We start from the raw sequence: 26,041 nt of genomic DNA, 5'->3' as shown, positions 1-26,041 counted from the left end.
GGTGTCGCGGTGTCTACAGTCATATATTAAAACCACTAGCGTGCAACTCATTCCATGCAACGAGTGGCGCAACCCAATGTCGAAGTATAAACTAGGCTTTATGCGGTGGCAGAGGCGCTTGCAGTACACAGCCGCTGGGCGTGTAGCTCGGCGGACGTGCACCACGAGGTACTTCAGGTCCCGCGTGACCGCTGTCGGCATCATAGGGAAACTTGCCTTTCCGTTACCAACATCGATCCGCCATTGGGTGGTGTCGATACGTTATACCACACACTGGATGCCATGTTGCCGTAGGAGCCTACCGACCTTTTCGGGATAATGGGCCAGAATAAGGCAGATAAGCGATTTTTGGCTTCTCTTCCTTCGACTTGCAATCGAATGTCATCATGAAATGAAATATGATGAGGCCAATATCGTGTTGCAAACGTAAAGTTTCTGGGATAGCATATTAAGGACTCTATCGAAACTGAGTTGTGAGAAAATCTAATAAACAGGCATGGAGGAGTCAATTTCGACAACGCGTGAAGTGCGGCACTCAGTTTCGAAAAATATCTGCGACCATGAGATCCATCAGAGTTAGTAAACGCTGAGGGAATTTGCGTTTCACTGAGTAACAGTACGTGTCCTGTGAAACAAAAGAGCATAATGGGGCGCAGTGGACGTCGGGAATCGAACTCGACTATAAACAGCGGCATGAGACCAAAACTTGCTCACAGTCTAGTTGGAGTCCAGGCAGCGAGTACTCGTAACAGCAAAACTCGCAGCACATGAACAAGACGGCTGGGTGGGTCATCGAAGTATTGTCCATAAAACTGAAAGAGTAGCTCGGCTGAAGACGCGGAAGGCAGACGCGAGAGGCAGGCGCTTAAATACACGATCGGGGGCGCCGCTATTGGCCGCTGGGACCACGTGTTCCACTGTGGCGCCCCCACATTAAACGTGGGCCAGGAGGCGCGATGGTGCAGAGACGTCTAGGGGTCTTCGACGTCCATCACGTCTGGCGCCGATTCAAATTCCGCGGCGCGCGGTACCAGAGTGGTGTCCAGGATATTGTTCCACCACATCCAGTCCGTCGTCACATTCCTACGGAGATACGTGACCACTTCGCGATGATAACGTGGTGGCGCGCCATCTTGCTGGAAGGACCATAAAAATTGTTACAGCTTACAGCGTAAAAACCATTTACCTTAGGTGAGTCCGTTACAAGTTCGACTGCGTGATGTGCTTTCTGTTCACCCCACATCTGAACATTATGCCGAATCATTTGCCGCAGAACTGGAAGGTGCCTTCGTCACTGAACACAATTTTATTTAGAAAAGTATCTTCAGTCCGCATTTCATTAAGCATATCTGCACAAAACTCAGCTCGTTTTTCTTTGTCACTTTCTCTTAAAGCCTGCAGCAGTTCCAGCTTATAGGATGTGAACGTTAGACGATTCCGCAATACCTTCCATATTATGACACTAGGCATATTCATAGATGTACTCGGACAACAGAGTATGGCTGACGAGCTAATTCACTTGTTTCAGAGACGGCTGGCCGAACTTAACCCGGCGTCCTACGTGATACACAGCCATTTTCGGTGAAACGATTGTACCAATCAATAAGAGTTTGTCTTTCAGGTGGTGGCTTGCGATATTTAGTCCAGAATTGTCTCCGAACCGAAGTAGTGGATTTGGCTTCATGAAAACAGAAACAACACTTTGCACGCTCTGTACCGTTTTACGATACGATGATGACGACTTTTGCAATAACTCGTTCCCGCATGAAAGCTAGTAGTGAGAACGTCAGGAACTAACAGTGTTAGGCGGGAATAAAACATGTAGGTATACTGCATTCAATGCTATATCAAGCATTTCTGTAAGCTATTTACCCTTTTCACAATGAAAGGTTACTTTATATAATTAATTTATAATCACCCTGTACATGTAACGCTTATACTGGAGTTATTAATCTCCACGTTTATATTCTTACTTCGACCATCGCCAATTATTTTTCTCCCCAAAAGCAAAACACATGTAACACTTTAAGCGTCTCATTTCCTAGCATAATTCTATGACTGGAGCCTGATTTTATTCTCAAATGCTATAAATGTAGGTATGTCCTTGTTCAAACATATTCTAACGTAAGTGCTGGGGTCAATATTCCTTCGTATTTCTCTACATTTCTACGGAACCCCAGTTGATTTTCCCTGTAGCCAGTTTGTTTTGTAAAGTGTTGTTTCTTTCAAAGTTCTTAATTTTGAGGGAATGTCGTCGTACCACGTCCTCCAGGAAAGACAACGACGTCGCAGGGCTCCGCTCCACGCCCTCAGTGATGCAGAAGGGCACTAGCATGAGATCCAACAAACCATCGGCCATGCTCTCCACAATCATTCCACCGGGTTGTATGCAGCTGTACCGCATTCCGCGGAACTGATCAGAGAGGTCGCACAGCTTACTATGAACACACTCCCAGTGGAGGTAGCACATGAAGACGGACCACAGATGAAGTACTCGATGCTATCGAGGCAGGGTCTGATAACAGATTCCCAGGCCCGATGGTAGCCCCATCAAATTTTACAAAAGTAAATTGTTGGCTTCAGCATGGACGACCATCGCACAAGAGCTGACGTCCCCAATGACAGTGGTCCCTAACACCTTTCTCGAGGACATCAGAAACTGCATGGGCGATCGAGCGTCCATGATTATCGACCAATCACGTTGCTGAACAGCGATATGAAAATATTTATACGGCTGCCGGCATCTTGACTCAAGAAGGTCGCACTTACGTCATCGCCAAGGACCAGGCGAGAACAATATTCGACGACCCTTTGCCATTTCCGAGACATGATAGCATTTGCTCGTCACCAACGTCTCCCTTGTGTCTTGGCATTTGTGAACTTTAACCAGGTCTTCGACCGTGTAGACCACTCTTATTTGCGGACAGCCCTTCAACATATCGGTTTCCCCAGCAGTATTATTATGGTAATTTTGCGCCTTTTGAACGGTGCGATCTCCAGAATCAAGTAAAACGGCCGCTTCACGCCGCCCTGGTCATAGCACGATCTGTTCGGCAAGGTGCTCCTTTTCCACGATTTTGTATGCTTTCGCTTTGGAACCCCTGCTAGAGGGACTGCGCCAACGTTTAGAAGGTATGACGTTGCATGTGCACCGTTTCTGTTGCATGACCTATGCTGACAAATTCGTTCTTTATCTGCGCACTGAGGATGAAGTTCGAGCAGCCCTGACATGGGTGGCGACTTACGGCGAAGCATCGGGCAGCTCCCTCAAAGTGTCAAAATCCAAGGTCTTGCTCAAAGGCGAGGGCCTGCCGGAGAGAAGCGTCGCCCCCCTTAGCGCTTCCGCCATGGTTCCATGTCTTGGCATGGAATTCACAGCCGATCTCCGTCGATCAGCGGCTATTAACGGTAGGCTTCTGCTACAAACCATCATAGCTAGTCTAGCAATTCACCAGCTATGAGCCCTGGACATTATCCTACGCGCCCAATATGTGAACATCTATCATGCCTGCCGTATATCACATATGGCTCAAGCACTACCGGTCCCAACTCTCATGGCCCGACGTCTGTCGATGGCATTGAGCTTCTTCGTCAGCGCAGGGACGTTTCTCAAAGTGCAGTATGACTCCCTTACATTCCCACCGGACCGTGGTGGGCTGGAACCAATACATATGCCGACCAGAGTCACAGTGCTGTACATCAGCTCCCAATTCAAACTCTGGCATCGTTGCCCACAGAGCCTCACTGGACTCCTATTCCAAGACTTTGCGCCGGTCTCTTTGTCTGCCCCAATTTTGTTCTCGACTATCCCATCTGGCGGCTTTTTCCAAGACTTCAGTTATATCTGCCGGTCTTTACCATTTACACGGCTGTTTCAGACGAAACAGTTTACCGAGTGTGACAACAGTGTCCCCCGCCCAACCCCATCGAAACTAAGTTTCCCCAGTATATGTGGCGTCACATATGGGAAACGGTCCGTGTCCGCTTTCTAGAATCCGACGTCAACAGCGTGGTATGCCATAGTGAATGGCAGACAAGTTAACCGATATCGACTGCATTGCATCCATCTAGCTGACTCGTCTCTCTGCACCCGTTGAAGAGTGGAAGACACAGACGACCACCGGTTCCACTGTAGGCCAACGTCCGATGTCTGGATACTTGCGCGGCGTATTTTGCCGTTTCTTACTCGCCAGACAGCTGCTCAGATCGACATCCACACACTTTTATTCCCGGAAGGGCATTTTACCAAGAAATATTTCAGTTGATCGAGGGAAGAGGGAAGTACAAAAATGATCAGGTAAATACAGGAATATGGAAAAAATAGTAAGTGCAAGAAAGCTAAGACGAAATGGCTGCATAAAAAATATGAAGAAACTGTAAAAAATAATTGTCAGAAGGACTGACTCAGCACATACGAAAGTCAGAACAGCCTTCAGTGAAATTAATATTCTCAGTCTGTAGAGGAAAAGGTAGTTAGATTTTTCATTTCTTTTCAGTACTGCAGAAGTAGATATAGAGCAATATATATTCGTTCCTGTCAGGTGTAATTTCATGTTATAGGGTATTTAAGTGTGAAACCTGTTAGATATTTTGTGTGGTTTTTGATTTGTTATGGTAAAAACTAGAGCCCAAATAAAGATGGATCAGTAAAAATTTCCAGACGTTCATGAAATGAGTGATAATTCTGCTGTAGAGGAAACAGCAGCTTCGTCTCAGCGAGAGACAAACCCCATGGCTCAGATTTTAGAGCAACTAAAACTTTCGTCTGTAGTGGTACAGGCTGTATCCCAGAAGCAGGAGGATATGTCACAAAAGCAAACTGACGTGTCAACTGTAGTGCAAACCATGTTACAAAAGCAAACAGACATGGCACAAAAGCAGTGTGACTTACGTCAGAAGTAGCCAGATATGTCAGTGGTTATTCAATCGTTAGTGACGCAGCACCAACAGATCTCAAATGAAATAACAGATTTGCACGAGGCCAGAAAGCAATTTCCTTTGGAGTTAAAAAATGTGACACAGGAAATGCATCCTATGAAGTAGAAACAGGAGGAAGTGGAGGATTCCGTAGTCGAATTGACAGAAACAGTAACAAATATAGCTTGTGACTGATAAAGTCATAGGCGAAAATTTCGACGAACAACAACAGGAATTTTCCAGGAAGCTAAACGAATGGGCATCTGCGAAAGAGAATCAAGTGATGCTATGTGTGGATGCCAGTATCCAAGAAGCGGTAAGCTAATTGCTGATCGAAAGTTTATCCATTGCTGAGAGTATTAAAGAAGACTTAAAGGACGTTAAAGGTCAATTAGGAACGAACTTTAAGCAACGGAAAGACGAAATAGTTCACTCTGTGGAAAACATTTCCAAAGATCTCGAACAAATGCAAGGGGCAGTAAAGAAGTGCCGGAATGAACTGCGTGAGGTTGAACGTACGCAAAATTCCACACCAGAATCTTGTTGCGGGAATGGACATGTTTCGCATCCTATGAAACTGAGTTACAACGGAATGCAAGCAGCGCCGCCCATCAACAATGTTTACGCTGCGATGTTGATGTAAGAGAAATAGCTTACAACACAGACAATTTCAGCCGTTCTCACCGGATAGGAAGTCAACAAACCCTGTAGTGATTATACCTGGATTTCGAGGTATATTACCTAGGACATGAACGGAAGCCATTGTTGATCGCAAGTCCATGGCCACATTAGTCAGCTAATGTCAAAAATTTAATCTTATGATAACTAGCGAGTGATTGTGAAAGGTGCAAAACTAATAAGCAGGAGATAATGTTGTCAACCGCCAGTACATTCCGTCCCGTTATATGCTAGGGAAAGGTAGTCATGATGTGAATGTTTTGGTCGATAATTTTATACAGAAAATCACCGCCCAATACTTCTGTAGCATTTCATCTTGCAAACACCGATGAATAAAGTGCGACGGACTATTAATGCGATAAATGTAAAATACCTGCGCGACAGATAAATACTCTGTGGAATTCAAGCATCTCCGTGCGAACTCGATAGCCGGTCGGAGTGACCAAGCGGTTCTAAGCGCTACAGTCTGGAACCGCGAGACCGCTACGGTCGCAGGTTCGAATCCTGCCTGGGGCGTGGATGTGTGTGATGTTCTTAGGTTAGATAGGTTTAAGTAGTTATAAGTTCTAGGGGACTGATGACCTCAGCAGTTAGTCCCATAGTGCTCAGAGCCATTTGAACCATTTTTGCGAACTCGATAACACAGATATACAGACTGTATTAAGCTACGGCAAAGAGATAATTTTTCCATGTTGGACATTGGAAAGGAGATGTTCTATGTCGGGTTCAGAGGAGATTGTTGGAAGCCGCCATTAAGGCAGTAATCTATATTTTATGGTATTGAAGAAGATATCAGTGTCAGGTGTGTATAGTTCATAACCCTTAACCATTTCAAAAGAAATATTCAGTGATTATAAAGACGCAAGTCGTTCGGAAGTGTTGTGTGGTTTGATGGTGCGAACCTGCAGTTTTACACGGTTTTGGGATTCGTCGAGAATATTACTCCGAAGACCTAAATAATTTCACGAAATAAAATTGAACGCCACATTCCATACACATGACATGACACAGCATAGCACTTGGCTTTGCCGATCGATTTCCGTAGAGCAATAAATTATATTTAGCGATTTCAGGTGGAGAAGTTCCAACAAGGAGACTCAACGAGATCTGCTGCGAAACGAATATGGTATTACCGTATTCTTTAACTTACGGAGAACAGTAAGCAATATAGACTTCACAACCGCTGCAAACATAATTAAAAAGACTCAAATAAAAAGAGCAAACAGTAAAAAGGAATCGCGAAACCAAACCATAAATGAAAATCAGTTAACAATAATACGAAATCACATTAATAAAACGCTCATTAAGTAATAGAGAGAATAAAAATAAGAACTTTTAAGAAGCAAGATTAAAGAAATATCAAAACACGATCATAGGATTTGTCGACTGGAAAAGCGTTCTACAATGCAAAAGAAGAACTCATAAATGAAATCACGGCTGAGCATTTAGTGCAAATTAAATCCAAAGCAATTGCTAGGCATTTTCTCCCATTGGCACTCTCACAAATTTTCACACTCTGTGACTCATCACTGTCTACACTGTACAAATTTAGAAATTACATCTGATAACATTCTCAAATCTATAATGATAATACTGCACCCCTTGTCACTTACAGTAAATTCGTTGTAACTCTCTTGAAATGGTGAGAGCTTCTTTGATGATGCACTTGTTGAAGAATTACAATTAGAAACATCGTTGCCAGGTGACATAACCTCTTGTACAGAGAGCTTTCTAAACTTGTTTCCTCTAAACTGTCGTTTCTTGAAAATGCCTTTACGTTTCGTCATCTTCAATAAACACAACAAAACACTTGTAAACAAGCACTGCAAACGTAAGTGTAACAACTACTCGCAATCACACTTGAACAAAACTAACCGCGTGTTTGAAAGCGTGTTGTTTACCAACAGCAGAAACAAAGAATACCGACCGTTGTATTCCAAGGATAGCCAACACACTCGGGAGTAAAAAAAAATCCCTAACGTGCAATGTAGGGGATATAGAGATCTAAAATATATGCAGAAAAGGGGGTGACAGAAAAGTAGGCGTGGCACATAAACACACGTGGTAGGAAAATGCTCTTTAAAGGCTCAAAAAAAACTTTTTTCAGCAAAATCCTTTTCAGAGTACTTAAATAAAAACTTAATCTATCGAAATATGATGAAAACCGAAAATCGATTTTTTTCGCGCTGAACCACGGTGTGGTCCCCTTAATGTCTAGTTCTGAAGCGAGTTGACTCACTGTGCATCGTCAAGAAAAGTAAAGGTAACCGATTTCGCACTTGTGTAACGAATCATAACCGTATTTTCAACATGCTATTTAGGTAAATCACGCGAGGACCGAAAAAGATTTTAATTCTACGTCTGCTAGTTATGAATCTCATACCTTATACCAACTTTCTGGATGTCGTACAGAGGCGAGTAGATAGCCTTTGTCGTGCGTTTCTGAGTACGTATTTAATTATATGCAATATCGAAATTAACGTTGATCTTACCTTTACTGAGATCGAAGAAACCGCAGGACACAGCGAACTGCCGGCAACTGCGTGTGCATTGACAGTCCAGCGCCGCTGTTTGTCGTCCGAAGGTCAAGGAATACCTGAGCCAGTTGCGTGACTGCTTTCGTTGTTGCATCATGAGCCCATGTTTTTTTCAACATCGCCTGCTCAAAAATTAATACCCATTTGTAACCGGTAAGACAAGAGGCGTGTTTGTAAAGCTCATGGGCGTCGCCAGAGGGCAGGATAGGGGGCAGGGAAGGTGTTTGGAGGGGGGAGGGGGTTGGGGGGGGGGAGGGAAGGCAGGATGAGAAAGAGAGTGAGGGAAGTAAAAAATGCTGCTAGAATGATTAAACTAAAAAATGTTTAATGACAAGAAGAATTGTAATACTTGTGTATTTTTGTTTGCAGATCTGTCGTTTTTAGCCAGCTTGCCTTATGGTGCATTTGTGTTTTAGAACGTGGTCTGCAATTCGCCGTTTTTATTTGTATGTGTTAGAGGTTAACATACATGCTTGCGCGTACTGTTTCTTGTTTTGTATCAGTGTGTGTATTGATCGTGGCTAGTCTTCCGCAAAAGCTGCCTGCAACGCAAATTGTTCAGTTTCAGGCACAGCAGGTACACCATCTCATGAACACGAACACAAGGCTGCTTCCTGCGCAAGCTGACACGCAACTGCCATCCTCGACTCCCTCAGCATAGCCACAGCCCGCAGCGCCTGTTTCCGCCACACCATTCCGTGCATTTGACTCCACACACGAGGAATGGTTCGAGTACTGAGCACAGTTCAACGCACATTTCACGGTGAGTCATATTTAACGCAAGAACAGGCAACCTCATTTCCTTGCAACTGTAGGTGTAGCAGTGTACAGGCTCGCCTACTAACTTTTCCCCACCATCCACCCTGAAAGTGTTCTTTATAAAGAATTAATTGCTGCGCTAGACAAATACAGTAATGGTTCAAATGGCTCTGAGCACTATGGGACTTAACATCTGAGGTCATCAGTCCCCTAGAACTTAGAACTACTTAAACCTAACTAACCTAAGGACATCACACACATCTATGCCCGAGGCAGGATTCGAACCTGCGACCGTAGCGGTCGCGCGGTTCCAGACTGAAGCGCCTTTAACCTCGTGGAATACAGTAATGGAAATAAGTATTCATACACTAGAGCGTGCGAAAGTAAACTGCCTTTATTGACAATATGAAACCAAAAACACTAATTGGATATGCACTATACACATTGGCCAGTCGCCAATGCAGCTATGCTGGTATATAGAACGAGAATGAACAAGCCTTTACAAAACAAAATACAAAAACGTCTGCCAAGTACTCTACTGCGCTGAGAATTAAGTATTCATACATCAACAGAAAATGACACTTCTAACAAAGCCAGAAGATGTTTAATACTTCGTATGCATACCCTTCCGATGTATAACTTCTCGCATCCTCCGTGGCATGGAATGGACCAATTTTCTTGTAGTTTCCGACGTGATACCTTCCCATTTTCGAAGGAGAGCCTCTTTAAAAGAGGCCTTACTACGGATGTCGTGTTTTCACACTCGTGTTTCCAGCTCACTCCACAAGCGTTCGATGGGATTCAGGTCCGGACTCTGAGCTGGTGTTTTAAGAGTGTGTGGAGTGTTGTAGAGCAACCACAGCCGAACAATTTGCGCCGTATGTTTTGGATCATTGTCCTGTTGGAAGTAATAATTTCTAGGAAGACCCAAGGCGTCAACACTCTGTTGTAAGTTCTGTTTGAGAATGTTCACATGCACAAATCTGTCCGTGGTACCTTCCACAAACACTAATTTTTCCGACACCGGAGGCTGACATGCAGCCCCATACCATCACTCCACCACCTCCGTGCTTCACCGTGGGTTGAATGTTGTTTCGGTCGACGTCTGTATTCAGTCTTCTCCAGACCAAGATCCTACCATCATCTGGTCGTGCGGTAGCGTTCTCGCTTCCCGCGCCCGGGTTCCCAGGTTCGATTCCCGGTGGGGTCAGGGATTTTCTCTGCCTCGTAATGACTGGGTGTTGTGTGATGACCTTAGGTTAGTTATGTTTAAGTAGTTGTAAGTTCTAGGGGACTGATGACCATAGATGTTAAGTCCCATAGTGCTCAGAGGCATTTGAACCATTTTTGAACCATCATCGTGCACGATATTAAATTTGCTTTCATCACGAAACAATACAGTATCCCAGAAGTCTGCTGTCTTGGATACATGCTGTTTCGCGAATTCCATCCGCCACTTCCTGTTCCTTTTGATGATGTAGGGCTTTCGTCTCGGGAACCTGGCTCTGTAGCCCGAACGATTGAGAATGGTGCGAACTGCCCTTGGAGTGATGTCCTTTCGGAAGTGGTCATGTACATATGCAGTTAGTGCCGACGCTGTCGGTTTCGGGTTTTTCTTGGTGCTTCTTAGTAGTATTCTGGTCTCTCTTATTGCAAGCTTCTGTGGACGACCGCGTCGTTCACTGTTTATTACTGCATGTCTGTCCTTATATCGCTTAATGATAGATTGCACAGTCGCTCGGGTTCGTCTTATGATGTTCGCAATTTCGGCATACGACTTGTGTTGAAGATATTGGGCGACAACGATGTTTCGTTCCTCAATGGTCGTTTCCTTCCCCTTGCAGCCCATTCTGCTGTTCCACGGTATCCACGTCCAACGTGCTGTTGCTTCACGGTCACCACACGACTACACAAGTGTGGCATGCTCTCCGGGGCTGCGTCAGCTGTTTGTTTGGTTGGAAGTAGTGCGCTGTATGAATACATTTTGCCCTGTCGTAGACCGTGCGGAGTGTAACATATTTTATTTTCCCAGAATAGATTCACGGCATACGGGAAGCTTCATTACCATGGTTATCTGACGCTACATCTCGTACTTACTCGTATCGGCGCTGTGGGTGATTTACTAACCCAACACACCACCGTAGTTTGTCTCCATCTACTGTATGAATACTTATTTCCATGACTGTACTTTGGTTAACAGATTAGTCTAATGCAGCAGCTGCGCAGTACGAATTCTTTCGTTTATGTAGGCACCTTAATCAGACTCTTAAGCAGTCGATAGTTGACTCACAGGACCTCACACGCCATTGCAAATTTAAGTGTGGGTGTTATTATAGTGACGCCATGATCAGGGAGGTCATTACTCGAAATACGTCACATCCTCGCATACACGAACAGATTCTTAAGTGTCCTGGTTCTAGTTTGCTACCAGTATTGGAACTGGTGAAATGAAATGTCGTGTGGCGAGGGACCCCCGGCTGGCGGACCTGTTCGCCTGGTGCAAGTCTTTTGAGGTGACGCCACTTCGTCGATTTGCGCGTCGATTTGGAATTGGTGGAGCGTCAGGATTCGTATGACAGTCCAGTGATTGACTTTGATTCCGCTCCTATTTGAGCCATGCGGAGTAACGGCAAACAGATTGTGCCTGCAGTTCGAGCATTGCGGCACGCAAATTCTCAGTCAGGGCAGTGACGTAAATAGAAACCATGTGTTAGATAGCCGGCTACTGACGTTAAATCAAGCCCTCAGCGTTTCGTGCATCACAAGTGGCAGACATACCCCTGTCGTGACGGTAAGTGCTATCATTCTGGCAAGCGACGTAACGTGCGAATTTTCTGCAGAAACTGAAGTGTGGCACGCACTTTGCACGTTCTTCCAAGTCTTAGTCGAAGAACGTCAATGCAATTTTTTCCAAGCTAAGTAGTGATTCTGTTGTTACAAAGTGCAAGTCAAGTGTAACAGCGAAGAAGTCACACACTTCTTCCATTCAGCTTCACGCGAATAAGTTGTTTGTCATTCTCCAAACACTGGAGTGTCAGTGACTTTGTTGAACAGGAGAACTTACGAACTATTCGGCAAGCCCAACCTACATAAGTCACAGGCAACTATTTCTGGTTGCAGTGGATATGAATTCCTGTTCCATGTGATTACTGTCTGACTGGCACTATTCTTCTCATTACCAAGATAATGTCAGTCACAGTTTTGTGTTTACGTTACAGTGAATCAAGACAATGTTCTCCCTGTCAACTCCTCTGTGTCTACGGACAAGGTAGCTGAACTGTGTGACGAGTTTCGGAACTTTTTCAAGATTGTCTGGACAAAGCTAACAATTTTACGCCGGCATTACTATGAAAGACGCAGCGCAAATCATGTCGTGATTTTCCGTGTAACAGCCAGTCAGTGGGCTTCGCCTTTAGTGGTAATAAAGAAACCTTCAGGCAGATTAAGCTAATGTGCAGATTTCAAGGTAACGATAAATGCACAGACTGCGATTCACTCTCGTCCTTTGCTTTGGCCTGAGGAACTCATGGACAAGTTTGGTGCAGATCGTTTGTAAGTAGGCTGTTTAGGTTTTTATATTGGTAACGCCATGTAGCGCTCTGTATGAAAATCACTGGCTGTGCTGTGTGCAGTCTGTGGCTGATTGGCATTGTTGTAATATTCGCTATTGTAGTGTTGGGCAGTTGGATGTGAACAGCGCGTAGTGTTGCGCAGTTGGAGGTGAGCCGCCAGCAGTGGTGGATGTGGGGGGAGAGATGGCGGAGTTTTTGAGAGCGGATGATCTGGACGTGTGTCCATCACAGACAGTAAATATGTAAGACTAGATGTCATGAACTGATATATATATATATTATGACTTTTGAACACTATTAAGGTAAATACATTGTTTGTTCTCTATAAAAATCTTTCATTTGCTAACTATGCCTATCAGTAGTTAGTGACTTCAGTAGTTAGAATCTTTTATTTAGCAGGCAGCATTGGCGCTCGCTGTATTACAGTAGTTCGAGTAACGAAGATTTTTGTGAGGTAAGCGGTTCATGAAAGGTATAGGTTATTGTTAGTCAGGGCCATTCCTTTTGTAGCGATTATTGAAAGTCAGATTGCGTTGTGCTGAAAATATTGTGTGTCAGTTTATTGATGATCTGAATACGTAAAGAGAGAAATGTCTGTGCACGTTCAGTTTTGCTCAGCTGTTTGAAAATCAAATAACGTAAGGGGTTTATCAGCACAATCATTCATAAATTTTTCTAAGGGGAGCTTCCACGTTTTTTGTCACGATGCTTATTTGCAGCTTCCCTCGCATAAACAGTCACAAAAGTTTTTGTGATCAGTAACTGTGTGGGGTTGTTTAAGTTTTCCAGAATGCCCTTCGACAGTGCGTCTGCACCTGAAATTTTTCGACGCTATTTGTGACAGTTAACTGCTACAATACCTTCTTGTTCAAACCATTTGAATGCCTTTGTTGTTTCGGGTTGTATTCCCGACGAACTTCTTTCCAACCTCGGGAAATTGCTTTCAGTGCTCTCAGATGCCGAGGACAACTGCTTCTTCTTTCAGGATGGCACTGAATACTTAGGACATGTGATCAACAGTCATGATATTCACTATTTTCAGTCGCACTTAACCGGCATACAAGGCCTCCCAGTTCCTAGGAATATCAGTGAACTCCAATCTGTGTTGGGTAAATTGACTTATTACATTCGGTCCATTCGAAATGCTGTACAGATTCCAGCTTCTTGCATCATTTTTGAGGAAAGATGTTCCATTTTAGTGGACCAGAGAGTTCCAGGTTGCAATTCAGAAACTGAAAGATGGTTTACTGGGCGATCATTGTTTGGCACACTTTGGTCCCACTGATTTGGTCGGGTTTGCAGTTGATGCATCGACTTACAGGATTGGTGCTAGTCTCTCCCACAAAGTGGGATCATTAGAGAGGACAACTGCCGTCGCATCCAAACTTCTCAACAAAGCACAGAGCAACTACTCGCAGATTGAGAAGGAAGTTCTTGCCATCGTATATGGGATGATTAAATTACACCAGTACTTATATGGAAGAAGACTATGCTTCGTGACAGATCACCAGCCTTTCAGCTCATTGTTTAGCCGTTCAAAACCAGTACCACAGCAACAGCGCAAAAGTTTCACCGTTGGTCTGTTCCTCTCAAATTACCAGCGCGAAATTGTGTTCAAGCCAACGGCTAAGCAATCGACTGCAGATGCTCTCTCTCGCCTACAAGGTAGCAGCGATTCGGCATTTGACACTTCAGAGGATTCTTGTTTCCACATACACGTTCAGGACAACGAACTTCTTAATGGTTTTCTTATGGTCCATTGACAAATTGCTAAGGCAACGGCTGCAGACCGAAATTTCAAGATTCTGTTCTAGTACCTCCATACTGACTGGCCATGTTCCCTTAAGGATACTAGTGATGCCATTCTATGCCTTTATTTTGCTATTCAGCACCACTTATCTGTTCAGCAGCCTGTTATCGTGTTACATAATCAATGATCAATCACGTGTGATTGTGCCACATTTGCTGCAACTCACCTGACGCCACGTGGGTCGGCATGGACGCTCAAATAGAACAACTGACTGCACGATGCTGCTCCATCACAGAAATGTTTTGATTGCCCAAGGCCAATGCCGTTTGGCAACGTCTGCATATGGACTTCACATGTACCTGCTAGAATTCTCGTTAGCTTATTTCGGTAGATGCCTTTAGCAAGTTTACTTTTGTGGTGCCCATGCAATCCACCACAACATCTAGTACTGACAAGTCTCTGACATCGATTTACAGTATCAATGATGTACCAGAAGTGTTGACAACGAACTCCTGTTCACACGGATAGAATTTAAGCAGTTTTGTGACGCCAACAATATCCAACCATGGACAACAGCACAGTTGCCGATGAAGAGGAATGCTTTGTCATAATATTCAAGCAATAGATGAATAAGTTATGCATTTGCTATATGTGGGAGCAGGCGTTAGTGCTCTTCGTTTCATCCTACTCTTCACAGCCACGCAATGCCAAGTCATCAGCGGAACTTCTGCATGGACATTGGAACAATGACGTAGGACACTGCTTCAGTTACTGCATACTCTGCACCGTCTACGGGGCTCTAAGTTATATGTAAAAGATTTGGTCTTTTTCTGAGTTTTTGGCAGATACAGGCGCTGGGGTCGATGAGTTACCACCAAAGTTTTGCGCCGCTCTTTATAAGTCTTATAGGATCGCACTAGCAGCTGTCTTCGCCTCCCTTGGGTCCCACGCCACTGGCGGTGGAGGGGGAGTCAATGAAAGTCGATGCAGCGCCGTCGCCGTCATCATATCTGTAGAAGTCTAAGTTGCAAGGTGAAGCTCCCCTTCACCGTATCGACTTCCAGTTGGCCACCTTGAACCCTCTAGTTGCCATTGTATCTTCGCCAATGGAAGAAGGTGTTCCATCCCTACGCATGGGTATGCATCCTACAACTGGTTTTTCGGTCAATGTTTACAGCCATACAGAAGACAAATGTCGGGGCAAAGGTAGGTATTTGTCATCAACCGAAGTTTCGGCTCCTGCCTTCTCAGTGGCGCCTGTGCCCATACTCTCTTGCTGTCGTTTCTGCATTACCAGTTCACAACGATGGTGAGGCGTTTTTTTCTTTTTTTGGATGTTGGCAGTAAGTCATGTGACTGCCCTACCTGTCGTGGACAGCTCAAAGAGATACTCTTTACTGCACGCGCAAGCTGTGCGCCACTGAGCCGACATAAGAGGACGCCACACTGATGCCAGCTCACGATAATGGAGTTCATTATGTGCATTCAGGCGTACTAGTTAGCCTCACCTCTCAGAGTTATTATCTGTGACGAACTTACTTGAGTCAAGGAACTGTTGGAATACAATTGGACTTGCTGGACTGAAGTTAAATAAACCAGAGTTAAGAACATATTACATGTGCTTCTCATTTTTTGCTCTCTATCTCAGCAGCCGTGTATTCCTTGGAATCCACTCCTGGTCCGACCGCTGGACCGACCCAGTATGCAGTATACAGTCATTGCCATCACTTAAGCTAACAACTAGAATTATCGCTCTGCATGTATCAGATTTAGCTTCATGTTTTGTAGCTTTATTCAGAGTCAACAGTATGTGTGGTGGCACAGGCAATAGCAACGTACTGACTGCAGAGACCAAGGTAGTTTTTCTTTTGTATTTCAAACCAGAAATGAATGCCGTATAACTACTCTTTTTTGTGTTCTACTGTTGCATGCACTGTAGGCAGTGTTACCCATTACCAGTAGTTGAAAAAGGAGTTTTAGCAATTGCATAAGAAAATCCAAGGGGTGAACATGTCAAAATGTATAGCAGCAACAATACAGGCATCATGTAAATATTAGTGACAACGATGATGACAGTAGAAGAATGTAGCCACAAATATGTGTATGTGTAATGCACTCTCTTTCTTTTTCGTGCAAGTGAGGCAAACCCATTCAAAGTGAGGCTAATGCTCTTTAATTCAATACGTAGTTTAGGCAGTAGGGACAGCAAATGCACCACTGTGGAAATGATTTTGGATCCCAGGTTCTACACAGTGCTTTCGAAAATCTTGGGTAAAGTGACATGGAAGTCATATTATCCATGAAGGAATGAATTTGTCTGTGTGAGCCTTCGATGAAAGTTGCTTCCTTGTTACCTGGAAGTGCTCAGTGATATTAGGCGATCACATGGTCTCCTCATGGGTCTTCCGATGAACAGTTAAACTTTTTAATAAGAGAGAGTTCACTCTTGCGCAGGAGCATACATTTAAAAACGTAATGTATGCGAGTATGCCAACGACATGATCAATCATGCTCTAGACAAACATCAAACCTGGCAGCCATATATACAAAGTTTCTATGAGAAAATACAGACAAATATGATGGAGCTAGCATGCCAAATACTACAGCAATCAGAAGAAATCGTCGCCATGCAAACCTGCAAATATGTATGAACCAGCCATTCCAGATGTAGACACAGAGCTACATTCTTATTTAAACAAGTACATATCTCCACAGTCTGTAACAGTTTATAAATAAACAAGAGTACTACATGTTTTCTTGTTTCTCTATAAAACCACTTCTTTGCTAATGTTAGTGCACAGTAGTCACCGCCGCCGAGTGGGCGAAACATCCTCATCTTAACGATTTCATAGTAGCATACTTGCCCTGCAGTACTACTTAAGACCAGAAGATGAAAAAAAAACGGTAGGAGAATGTAACACTCCTTCCCAATTACATACAAACAATAATTCTTGGCCTATACAACTCCAGCAAGACGAATGTTATCATGTCGTTGCTAACACATGCAGATGGAATCCAATTCTAACATGTACATGTATTTTCGAAGACATTATTTCAGACCATGTACCAGCTTCTTTGGAGATATTACATAGCATCAACAGAGTAACATACACTAAATTCAATGAAAGCAGTGATGTTCTGACACTGTAGAAAATATTTACATCGGATGATGTTGCAGTGGAAAACTTTAATCAAATATGGAAATATTCCTGTTTTGTTCATCATATCGGGGTTGACATCTTTTATTTGAGTCACTTATAATCCAAGATCCTGAAGCAGTTGGTAAGGGATGATGAAAACTATATTATTGCTTTCAAACAAGAAAATATGAATTTGAAACACATTTACCAAATGCATGTAGGAATTGGCATGACTTTCAATCAGTTTATATGTGAAGATTTTGAAATCACACATAGTAGAGGTTCTGGTTATTACCAAAACAAGAAAATAGAATAATGGACGATATAGATGAAACTTACAGGAGTTTCTTTTAACTTAATATACATGCAATATAGAATGAGGTAAGTACATCAGTATACATTACACTAAGGAGATAGTTGCATGCATGTCAGGCATGCAGCTTGAGAGGACAAGGATACATAAATAAACATTTGTCCATATTAGGACGCAAAATATGAAACAATAAACAAGAATCTTAGACATCATAGTGGGGAAACTGGAAAATCATTTAAAATGTTAAAACTTTTACAATGAAAATCGAAAATATCAAGGAAACCTTGACTAGAGTGGTTGAGAGGAAGTTTGTGATGACAAGTCAGCAGGTTGATATGCATTATGAGAAGCCTGGTTAGCTGCTAACCACAAGAGTTGAGAATGGGGAAGGTATTCAATATATTAGCAGCAAGGGCTGTGCTAACAGAACAAATGTTAGAAGATACGAAAAAAAACTCCTACAAATGTTACGAATATGAGAAACATTTTGATGTTAATCTATGCGGATTAACGACGAGGGCCGGTGCGCTGGCCAGCCTGGATGTGGTTTAGGGCGGTTTTTCACATCCCCTTAGGTGAATACTGGGCTCGTCTCCACGTTCCACCTCGGTTACACGACTCGCAGACATTTGAAACATGTTCGCACTATTTCATGATTTACACTAGAGCCAGACAGTTCGAGTACACTGATTCTGTCCCCAGGGGAGAGGGGGGGGGGGGGGTTACGGGATGTCGGAAGGGAGGGCATCCGGCCACCAACCATGCCAAATCCGATTGTATCGACCACAATCCTGCCGAATTTGCGGGACAAGGCGCAAGAGATAGATAAATTTGATGTTAATCTACATATCTGAAAAAAACTGAAAAATCTTTGGACATATGTGTCAGTTGGCTAAAAGAATGAATCGACATGAATCTCAGGTGGAACAGTTAAAAAAAAAGAAAACATAACTCAGTTTCACTTTTTATCAGTGAGTGTATAGTTATAAGGTGCCTGCAGTTTCGAAGCCAGTTTAGTTGGCAGCAGAATGTCTACAAAATGAAAAGACATCAAGGCACGTAAGGCCATTGAACAGAAATTATGATTCCTAAAATTAGTGCATGATGAACGAGATCAATCGTTTAGAGAGACTTTTAAATCACTACTGAATCTCTTGAATGACTCTCAAAGGTGAAAAAAAAAAGATGCAACTGCCAATGTGAATGTGAGCGTAGGCCATTGTCACTATTAATAAAATTCTCCTGAACTGTTGACCACACTGCCAATAGATAAAATTGTCTCTGAACAGCCCCGAGGAAGGCCACTTGCAATCGTGGCCAAAATATCGGACAGTTTTATATATTGACAACGTGGTCACAAGCCCAGAAGAATTCTGTCGATATTGACAATTTAATTAATTATCACAGTGATATTAAAATAGATGAAATATAGGGAGTGAGCAGAAGAAAACTACATACACTGGATGCACAACCTAAAATTTTAACCAAGTATATATTATAGTTTGGTGGTAGAGAATATGTAAGAACATCTGATTTACAGAAAGATCTAGAAATCTATGGTAAAATATTACATTTGACTGCTCTGCATGAAAAAGCCAATGGTGAACCAAAAATCGCAAACAATGTTAAAAACAAAAACGTTATTAAATCACTAACACAGATATGGACATATAGCACAAAATAATGAACAAGCAGTCTCTTTAGTATATATCTGCTATGATGACACAAATGAATTAGCAGAACAGTTAAGACTGTTCACCTTACTGGCCATTGCAGGAAACGCAGATAATACAAATGAAAATGCATCAGTGATTTCTGAGATTAATAAAGACGCATCATCAAATAATTTTGGATACAGTAGATCGAGAACTCTACAAACTGACATTCCTGGATAGATGTGTTGTAATACAAGGTCTGGACGACTTGTGGCAAGCAGATATTGAAGGTATAAGCAATATTAATGATAAATTATATTTTAATTGTTATTAATATGTATTTCAAATATGCTTGAGCTTTACTGGGAAAAACAGAAGTGGGGAAGGGGGTTACATGGATGTTTGAACAACTGCTGCAGATGGTGATGATCCATTTCCTAGAAAATCTCCAGACCGATCATGCAGGTGCGTTTTAAATAGGTATTTCAAAATGTTAAAGGAGCGGTACTCATCACTCTTCCACCAGAAAGCAGCTATCATGAAACGTTCGAATAGAATGATAAAAAAACCATATGCAGACACATTTGAATCTTTGTGGATTTTACAAATGGCTAGATATTCTGATGTAGTCGATAGGCGAAGTGCTAGTGCTTGCTATGGACTCCACAAAGAAGCCCCTTGCTGTCAGAGCATCGCTGGCCACACCACTGAGGTAGATGCAGCTAGAGATGCCTGGAGAAGTTCTCCACGCCACCGTCAGTGGCCTGTCTTGAAACAGACCACTACATGGAGACGAAGGCAGTTCTATGCCAGGCCATATTCCAGTCAGTGCCTAATGCACAGCAAGTATCTAGCGACAACGTAGTTAGAGACAACCTATTACACCCTTCAGGTTAATATGCAAGTCCTTGCATATGTTTGTGAACTTTGTCTTTGAACAGTGGTATGGGAAACAGTTCCAACAACAGTCAATTTCATCACAGGTGTTGAACTGATTCTATCAATGTATATAAAAGTACCTACGCTCTGACCAAAAACAGAGCAAAGGAGAAGTCGCGTAACAAAAGATAAGTGTTCATTTCGACTGTAATATGTTACAATTCTCATTTTTCACATGGGATAATAATGTAAATTATCATCTATTCAGAACTTATTTCATTTGTGACAACGCATCACAGCAGATATTCTCCCACATGTAATTGGGCAATATAACGATACTATACATCACACTATAAAAAATGAAACAAATTTATGTTCATTATAATGAGATTACGTATACAGTCATATTAAAATGGTAGATCCATGCAGACAGGAATTAAATGTAGGTGACTTAGTACGTCTTTCAGAGAACTCTTACCAACTGAATTGGTCAGCAGAGATATTTACAGCCTCCAGAGTACTGAGAACAGACCTTGGAACTTACATCTTACAGTACAGCAAAATACAGATATTACTGGAAGTTCTTACACTGAGTGATTACAGAGTAGCTCTGAACTGTATGTGTTTCTCATAGAGTGTGTTGTAACATAGGGAACAAGGCTATAGTTAAATAGCTTGGTTTCTTTTCGTCGCACAGTATTTGGATGGGTGTGAGTGATTTGCTGTATAACATGGCACTCAAACCGTGCAGTACCGGTAGCGTAATATGAGTGATTGGAAGTACATCAGAGGCGATTGTAGTAATCTCGGTACACTGCTTGTGGAATTTGCATCTACATCTACAGCTACATGATTACTCTGCAATTCACAATAACAGGGTGACAATTATTGAACTATATAAAAAAACTTAAATTAGTTACAAACTACGGTATTCACACTCTTTATTCAACATGTAAACGTCACTATAGATATTCGGATTTAGATTGTGGCAAGTTCGAAATGAATGACATCATTGGCGATGATGTGGCGCAGACAAATAGCGAAATTCTTCATGACCCAGAGACGTGTCGGAACATAGATGCTGTCGAAGACCTGCTGAATGGTTGTTTTCAGCTCAGCAATGGTTTTGGAGTTATTGTTGTACACCTTGGCTTTAATATAGCCCCACAAAAAGGAGTCGCATGTGTTCAGATACGGGGAATAGGCGGCCAATCGAGGCTCATGCCAGTAGCTTCTGCGTATCCCAGAGCCAGAATGCAGTCCCGAAAGTGCTCCTCCCGGACATCAAACACTCTTCTGCTTCGATGGATTGAGCTCCGTCTTGCACGAACCACGTCTTGTCGAAATCAGGGTAACTTTGGATAACGGAGATGAAATCATCTTCCAAAACATTCACGTACCGTGCGGTAGTTCAATGAACATCGAACCGATTATTCCGTGACTGGACACTGCAGACCTCATAGTCATCCGTTGAAGGCGAAGAGACTTCTCGCTCGCGAAATACGGATTCGCAGTCCCCCAAGTGCGCCAATATTGCATATTGACGAGTCCATTCAAATGAAAGTGGGCTTCGTCGCTAAAGCGAACCATATCCACGTACTAACTCCCATCATGCCCCGCGGCCAACCGTGGAGTTTGAACGTTCTAACGCAAACCGTTGAGAATTCATGACGATTTTATTTCATATAGTTCACTATTGTCACCCTGTGAGTGTCTGGCAGAGGATTCATCGAATTGTCTTCAACTATTTCTCTACAGTTCCACTCTCGAACAGTGCACTGGAGTATGATGAATTGAATCTCTCTCTGCGGTCTCTGCGATTTATTATTCCATTATAATGATAATTTGTCCGTATGTAGGACGGTCGGCAACAAAAATTTTCCATTTCGGAGGACACAGTTGTTGACTGAAATTTGGTGAAAAGATCCTGCTGCAATGAAATGCTCCTTTACTTTAACGATTGCTACGGTCATTGCCATTGTTATCATCATGTAGTACCAATTTAGTGCATATCAGCAAGTTCTATTAATATTTGTAAACTTCATCTTATTCTTCGTAATTTGAAATTTACAGTCATACTGTTCTCAAAATCTACGTCGGCATGGTGTGCCCACAGATCCTTTCCGATGATAAAACTGATACATCTATCTGGTACAACCATGTCAATAATTCTCACTACTTTTTCTTTATTCCTTATTTGTACTAATACTTATTTCTTCATTTGAACAGCATCTACATCCTTAAAACTCCACACTAATAAAACTGATATTCTCTCTTTTGCTCGTATTAGCTGATGAGATCGTGCTTTTACAATGACTGCTCCCACCAATTGCAACCCTCACACTAAATTTATAATTTTCTTTATTCTTATTCCTAATTTGTTTCCTCTTATTCCTTTTCTTTGACATTATCATTTACTGTATACTGCAGGGAAAATCTGAACTCCCGTTATCCTCTTCTCTGTCGTAACCAGTATATTGCCTCTTATCCGTAGATGTAAATTCTCGTGAGTGTATTCTTTGTCAAAATTATTATTTTGTCTACGGCCATGAAAATGTCAATGCTTTCGTTTCCCCCATATTCCTCTTCTGGGGAAAGTAATATCGTACATTTCATTCTCATTTGTGGGAATGTGGTTTACCTTGTTGCTGTTTTGATTTCTGTCATTTTTTCGCTTCCCTCTCTCACCTTGAAAACAGTTAATTTTTTGCTTGCGCTGAATACGAAGTACCTCTGCAACTATCTCCTTGCTTTATTTAACAGACTCCACTTTAATACATAATGCGGATTGGATCTGGTCATTTGTGATTTTTTATATTCAATTATACATCACACTGTCCTTTAACACCTAGTATTGACTGACTCAGTTCATCTGGGACTAACTAACTGCCGCGCGGGGTAGCAGTGCGGTCTTGGGGGCCATGCCACGGTTCGCGTGGCTTCCCCCACCGGAGGTCCGAGTCCTCCCTCGGCCATGGATGTGTGTGTTGTCCTTATCGTAAGTTAGTTTAAGTTAGATTAATAGTGTGTAAGCTTAGGGACCGACGACCTTAGCAGTTTGGTCCCATAGGAACTTACCACAAATATCCACTTTACTAACTTACAGTTTACATGAGAGACTGTTACGTTAATTTCATCACTGACAGTAGCTTGCAAAGTGTTAATACTTTTATCATTTTCATTGAGATTTATACTCAATTCCAACTGAAGGGCTTCACTTGTATTCATCCTACTTTCCCACCTACTCCTCACAGCATTATTAATAATTTTCATTGTCTTTTTGTGGCTTTGGTTATTCCAACTTTTCGGTAGTATCTCTAGAAGATTTTTCTTTTTTATTATTATTTTCTAAAATTTTGTTATCAGTCGCATATATTTTGTTGTTCACTTTCTGCAAGATATCCCTAGCAGAGTCGTCTACTTTGCTGTTATTTTCTTCTAATTCGACCATCATAGCTAGTAATGTTTCCTGTATATTGAATCCGGCATTTTTAATTTTCTTAATTACGTTTTTAGAGTTCCGTACCGCAATAGATAAAAACGTAACGCCTTAGGGTCACTTTGTTGTGCATCTGTCTGTCTGTCTCTCTGTCCAACTGTTCGAAACTCTTCTACTCAGGAATGGGTCAAGGTATTAACTGGAAATTTATGTCTCATATTAAGGTCTACAATCCCCCTGGGGCTGTACAAAAGTGATGCTTCTAAGTCAGAACAGTCAAAAGATACGGCCATTTACGTCACTATTTTTTATACTAGCAAACTCATTCTTCAAAACCTGCAGGGTATTTCTCGTTGACCTAGAATCAAGAAAGTTTGCAAGAAGCAAGGTTTCACAGAACATTCAAGGAAAAATTCGAAAATAGTTAATTTTCAATTATATCAAAAGAAAAAAGAATTAATTTGTAATTATATCAAAAGAAAAAAGAATTGTCGTTTGTTATGATACTTGTCTGTCCGTCCATCCGTTCAGACCCCTTTTTCTCAGGAACAGATAGATGCATCAAGTTTAAACGTATGTGATATACTAAGGTTTATGGGCCCTTGGCGGAATAATAAACTTTATGCGATCTGTAGTTTTCTCGGCGTATTTCCAATTTGAACAGTTCTCGGGTATCTGACCGGGTAGCGTCGTAATTTCTCCACAATATTTCGGCAGTGGTACACGCTGCCATCTTCAGGTGGTTCCTGACGAATGCTGTGCTGTTCCTCTCGGCACCCTATATATACTAGCCGTTACCCCCTCCACCGTTCCTCTCCTAGTGTCTTTGGTGCGGCCGGCGCGGCGTCTTCTGGAGGTGGTGGGGGAAGCGGCGCCTGTGTCTGAACTGAGGTCTGCAGTCTCCCTGCTGCCGCCGTCGGAGACCGCATCTTTCTCTCCAGGCTGAGTGCAGGGTTCCAAGCCTGACTAAGTTGAAGGTCGCTGTCTTTATTAATTAGATCGTCCTGTAGTCGGATTTCGATGGCCTCTTTAGTAACGCAGTCCCAGAAGTAGGAGGATTGACAGAGTATTTTTGTTTTTTCGTAGTCCATAGTATGGCCAATCTTTATACAATGGTCAGCCACGGCAGATTTAGTGGCCTGGAGTAGTTCGGTATGGCGCTTGTGTTCGCGGCACCTCTCTTCTACAGTGCGGACTGTCTGCCCAATGTATGATTTTCCGCACTGACAGGGAATTTGATAAACGCCTGGTTTTCGAAGGCCAAGGTCATCTTTCACTGAACCCAGTAGAGTCAAGGTTTTTGCAGGAGGTCGGAATACACATTTCACATTGTGTTTCCCCAGGATTCTACCGATTTTCCTTGAGGTGTTTCCGACAAACGGAATGCACGCCAATGACTTGTGTTCTTCTGTTTCTTCTTCTTGTTGTCTTGGCGCAGTCTGTCTGAGTGCGTGTCTTATTTGCTTCTGGTTGTACCCATTTTTCCGAAATGTTGTCTCGAGGTGCTGCAGTTCTGCTGGAAGGCTCCCCTGATCGCAGATCGACCGTGCCCTGTGAACAAGTGGGCGTAAAACGCCTTCACGCTGGGAGTTGTGGTGGCAACTGAAGGCATTTAGGTACAAATCGGTGTGTGTAGGTTTTCTGTATACACTGTGTCCCAGCTTGCCGTCAGGTTTCCGTTTTGCCAGGACGTCAAGAAACAGTAGGGCACTATCCTACTCCATCTCCAGCGTGAACTGTATGTTGGGGTGCGGCGAGTTGAGGTGTTCGAGAAATTCATTTAACCTGTCCCGTCCATGTGGCCAAACAACGAACGTGTCATCTACGTAGCGGAAGAAACAAGTTGGTTTTTGTTTGGCTTCTTCTAGTGCCTTCAAATTAAAACGTTTTCGAAAGCCTTGGAACCCCTGGGACCGATATTTTGCCAGTATCAATGTCGATAAGAGACAAAAATCGTCGAGGTTATCGATTCCCGAAATGAACGAACTGACTATACGTATAGAAGTAAATTTGTACGGAATGCCCAGTAAGCGAGCCCTACGCGCACCTGGCCATTTTGTTGCTTTTACATCCTCACTAGTAACTATCTGAGTATTTGCACCTGTTACATTATCTGCTGCGCCCACATTCAATTGAGTTGTTTTTTGCTCCTCCATTTTATCTAAACTATTCGTCTTGTCTGTCGTCATTTTAGTTGAACTCAAAGAAAACTACACGACAGTGCCTAATGAGTTATAGACTATTACCTAAGGTGTACCTCAGCTTATTTTATGTAATTTTCTGTGTTCACAAGACGACGCACCTGCTTGAAGAGCGTGCCCCGTGTCGATCTCTGCACCTCTGCGTGTGCGCTCCGAGCACACCCCTCCGTTGTTGCTGTGATGCTTCCCGCGCGCTCCGAG

At 42.8% G+C, this 26,041-nt stretch overlaps 1 protein-coding gene across 2 annotated transcripts in view; it reads right to left on the bottom strand.

Moving 5' to 3' along the window:
- The window catches only part of LOC126465839 (estradiol 17-beta-dehydrogenase 2-like), a 152,926-nt gene extending 144,676 nt beyond the window's left edge, over positions 1–8,250 (bottom strand). For both annotated transcript variants that reach the window (XM_050096338.1, XM_050096339.1), the window contains exon 1: positions 8,088–8,250. In XM_050096338.1, coding sequence (XP_049952295.1) covers positions 8,088–8,229 — 142 coding nt within the window. In that variant the 5' untranslated portion in view covers positions 8,230–8,250. The remainder of the gene's footprint in view (positions 1–8,087) is intronic.
- Positions 8,251–26,041: the final 17,791 nt, after the last annotated feature.

Source organism: Schistocerca serialis, chromosome 1 (genome assembly GCF_023864345.2).
Source record: "Schistocerca serialis cubense isolate TAMUIC-IGC-003099 chromosome 1, iqSchSeri2.2, whole genome shotgun sequence".
In the NCBI taxonomy this organism is placed as follows: domain Eukaryota; kingdom Metazoa; phylum Arthropoda; class Insecta; order Orthoptera; family Acrididae; genus Schistocerca; species Schistocerca serialis.
This window is presented reverse-complemented; position numbering and strand designations above follow the sequence as displayed.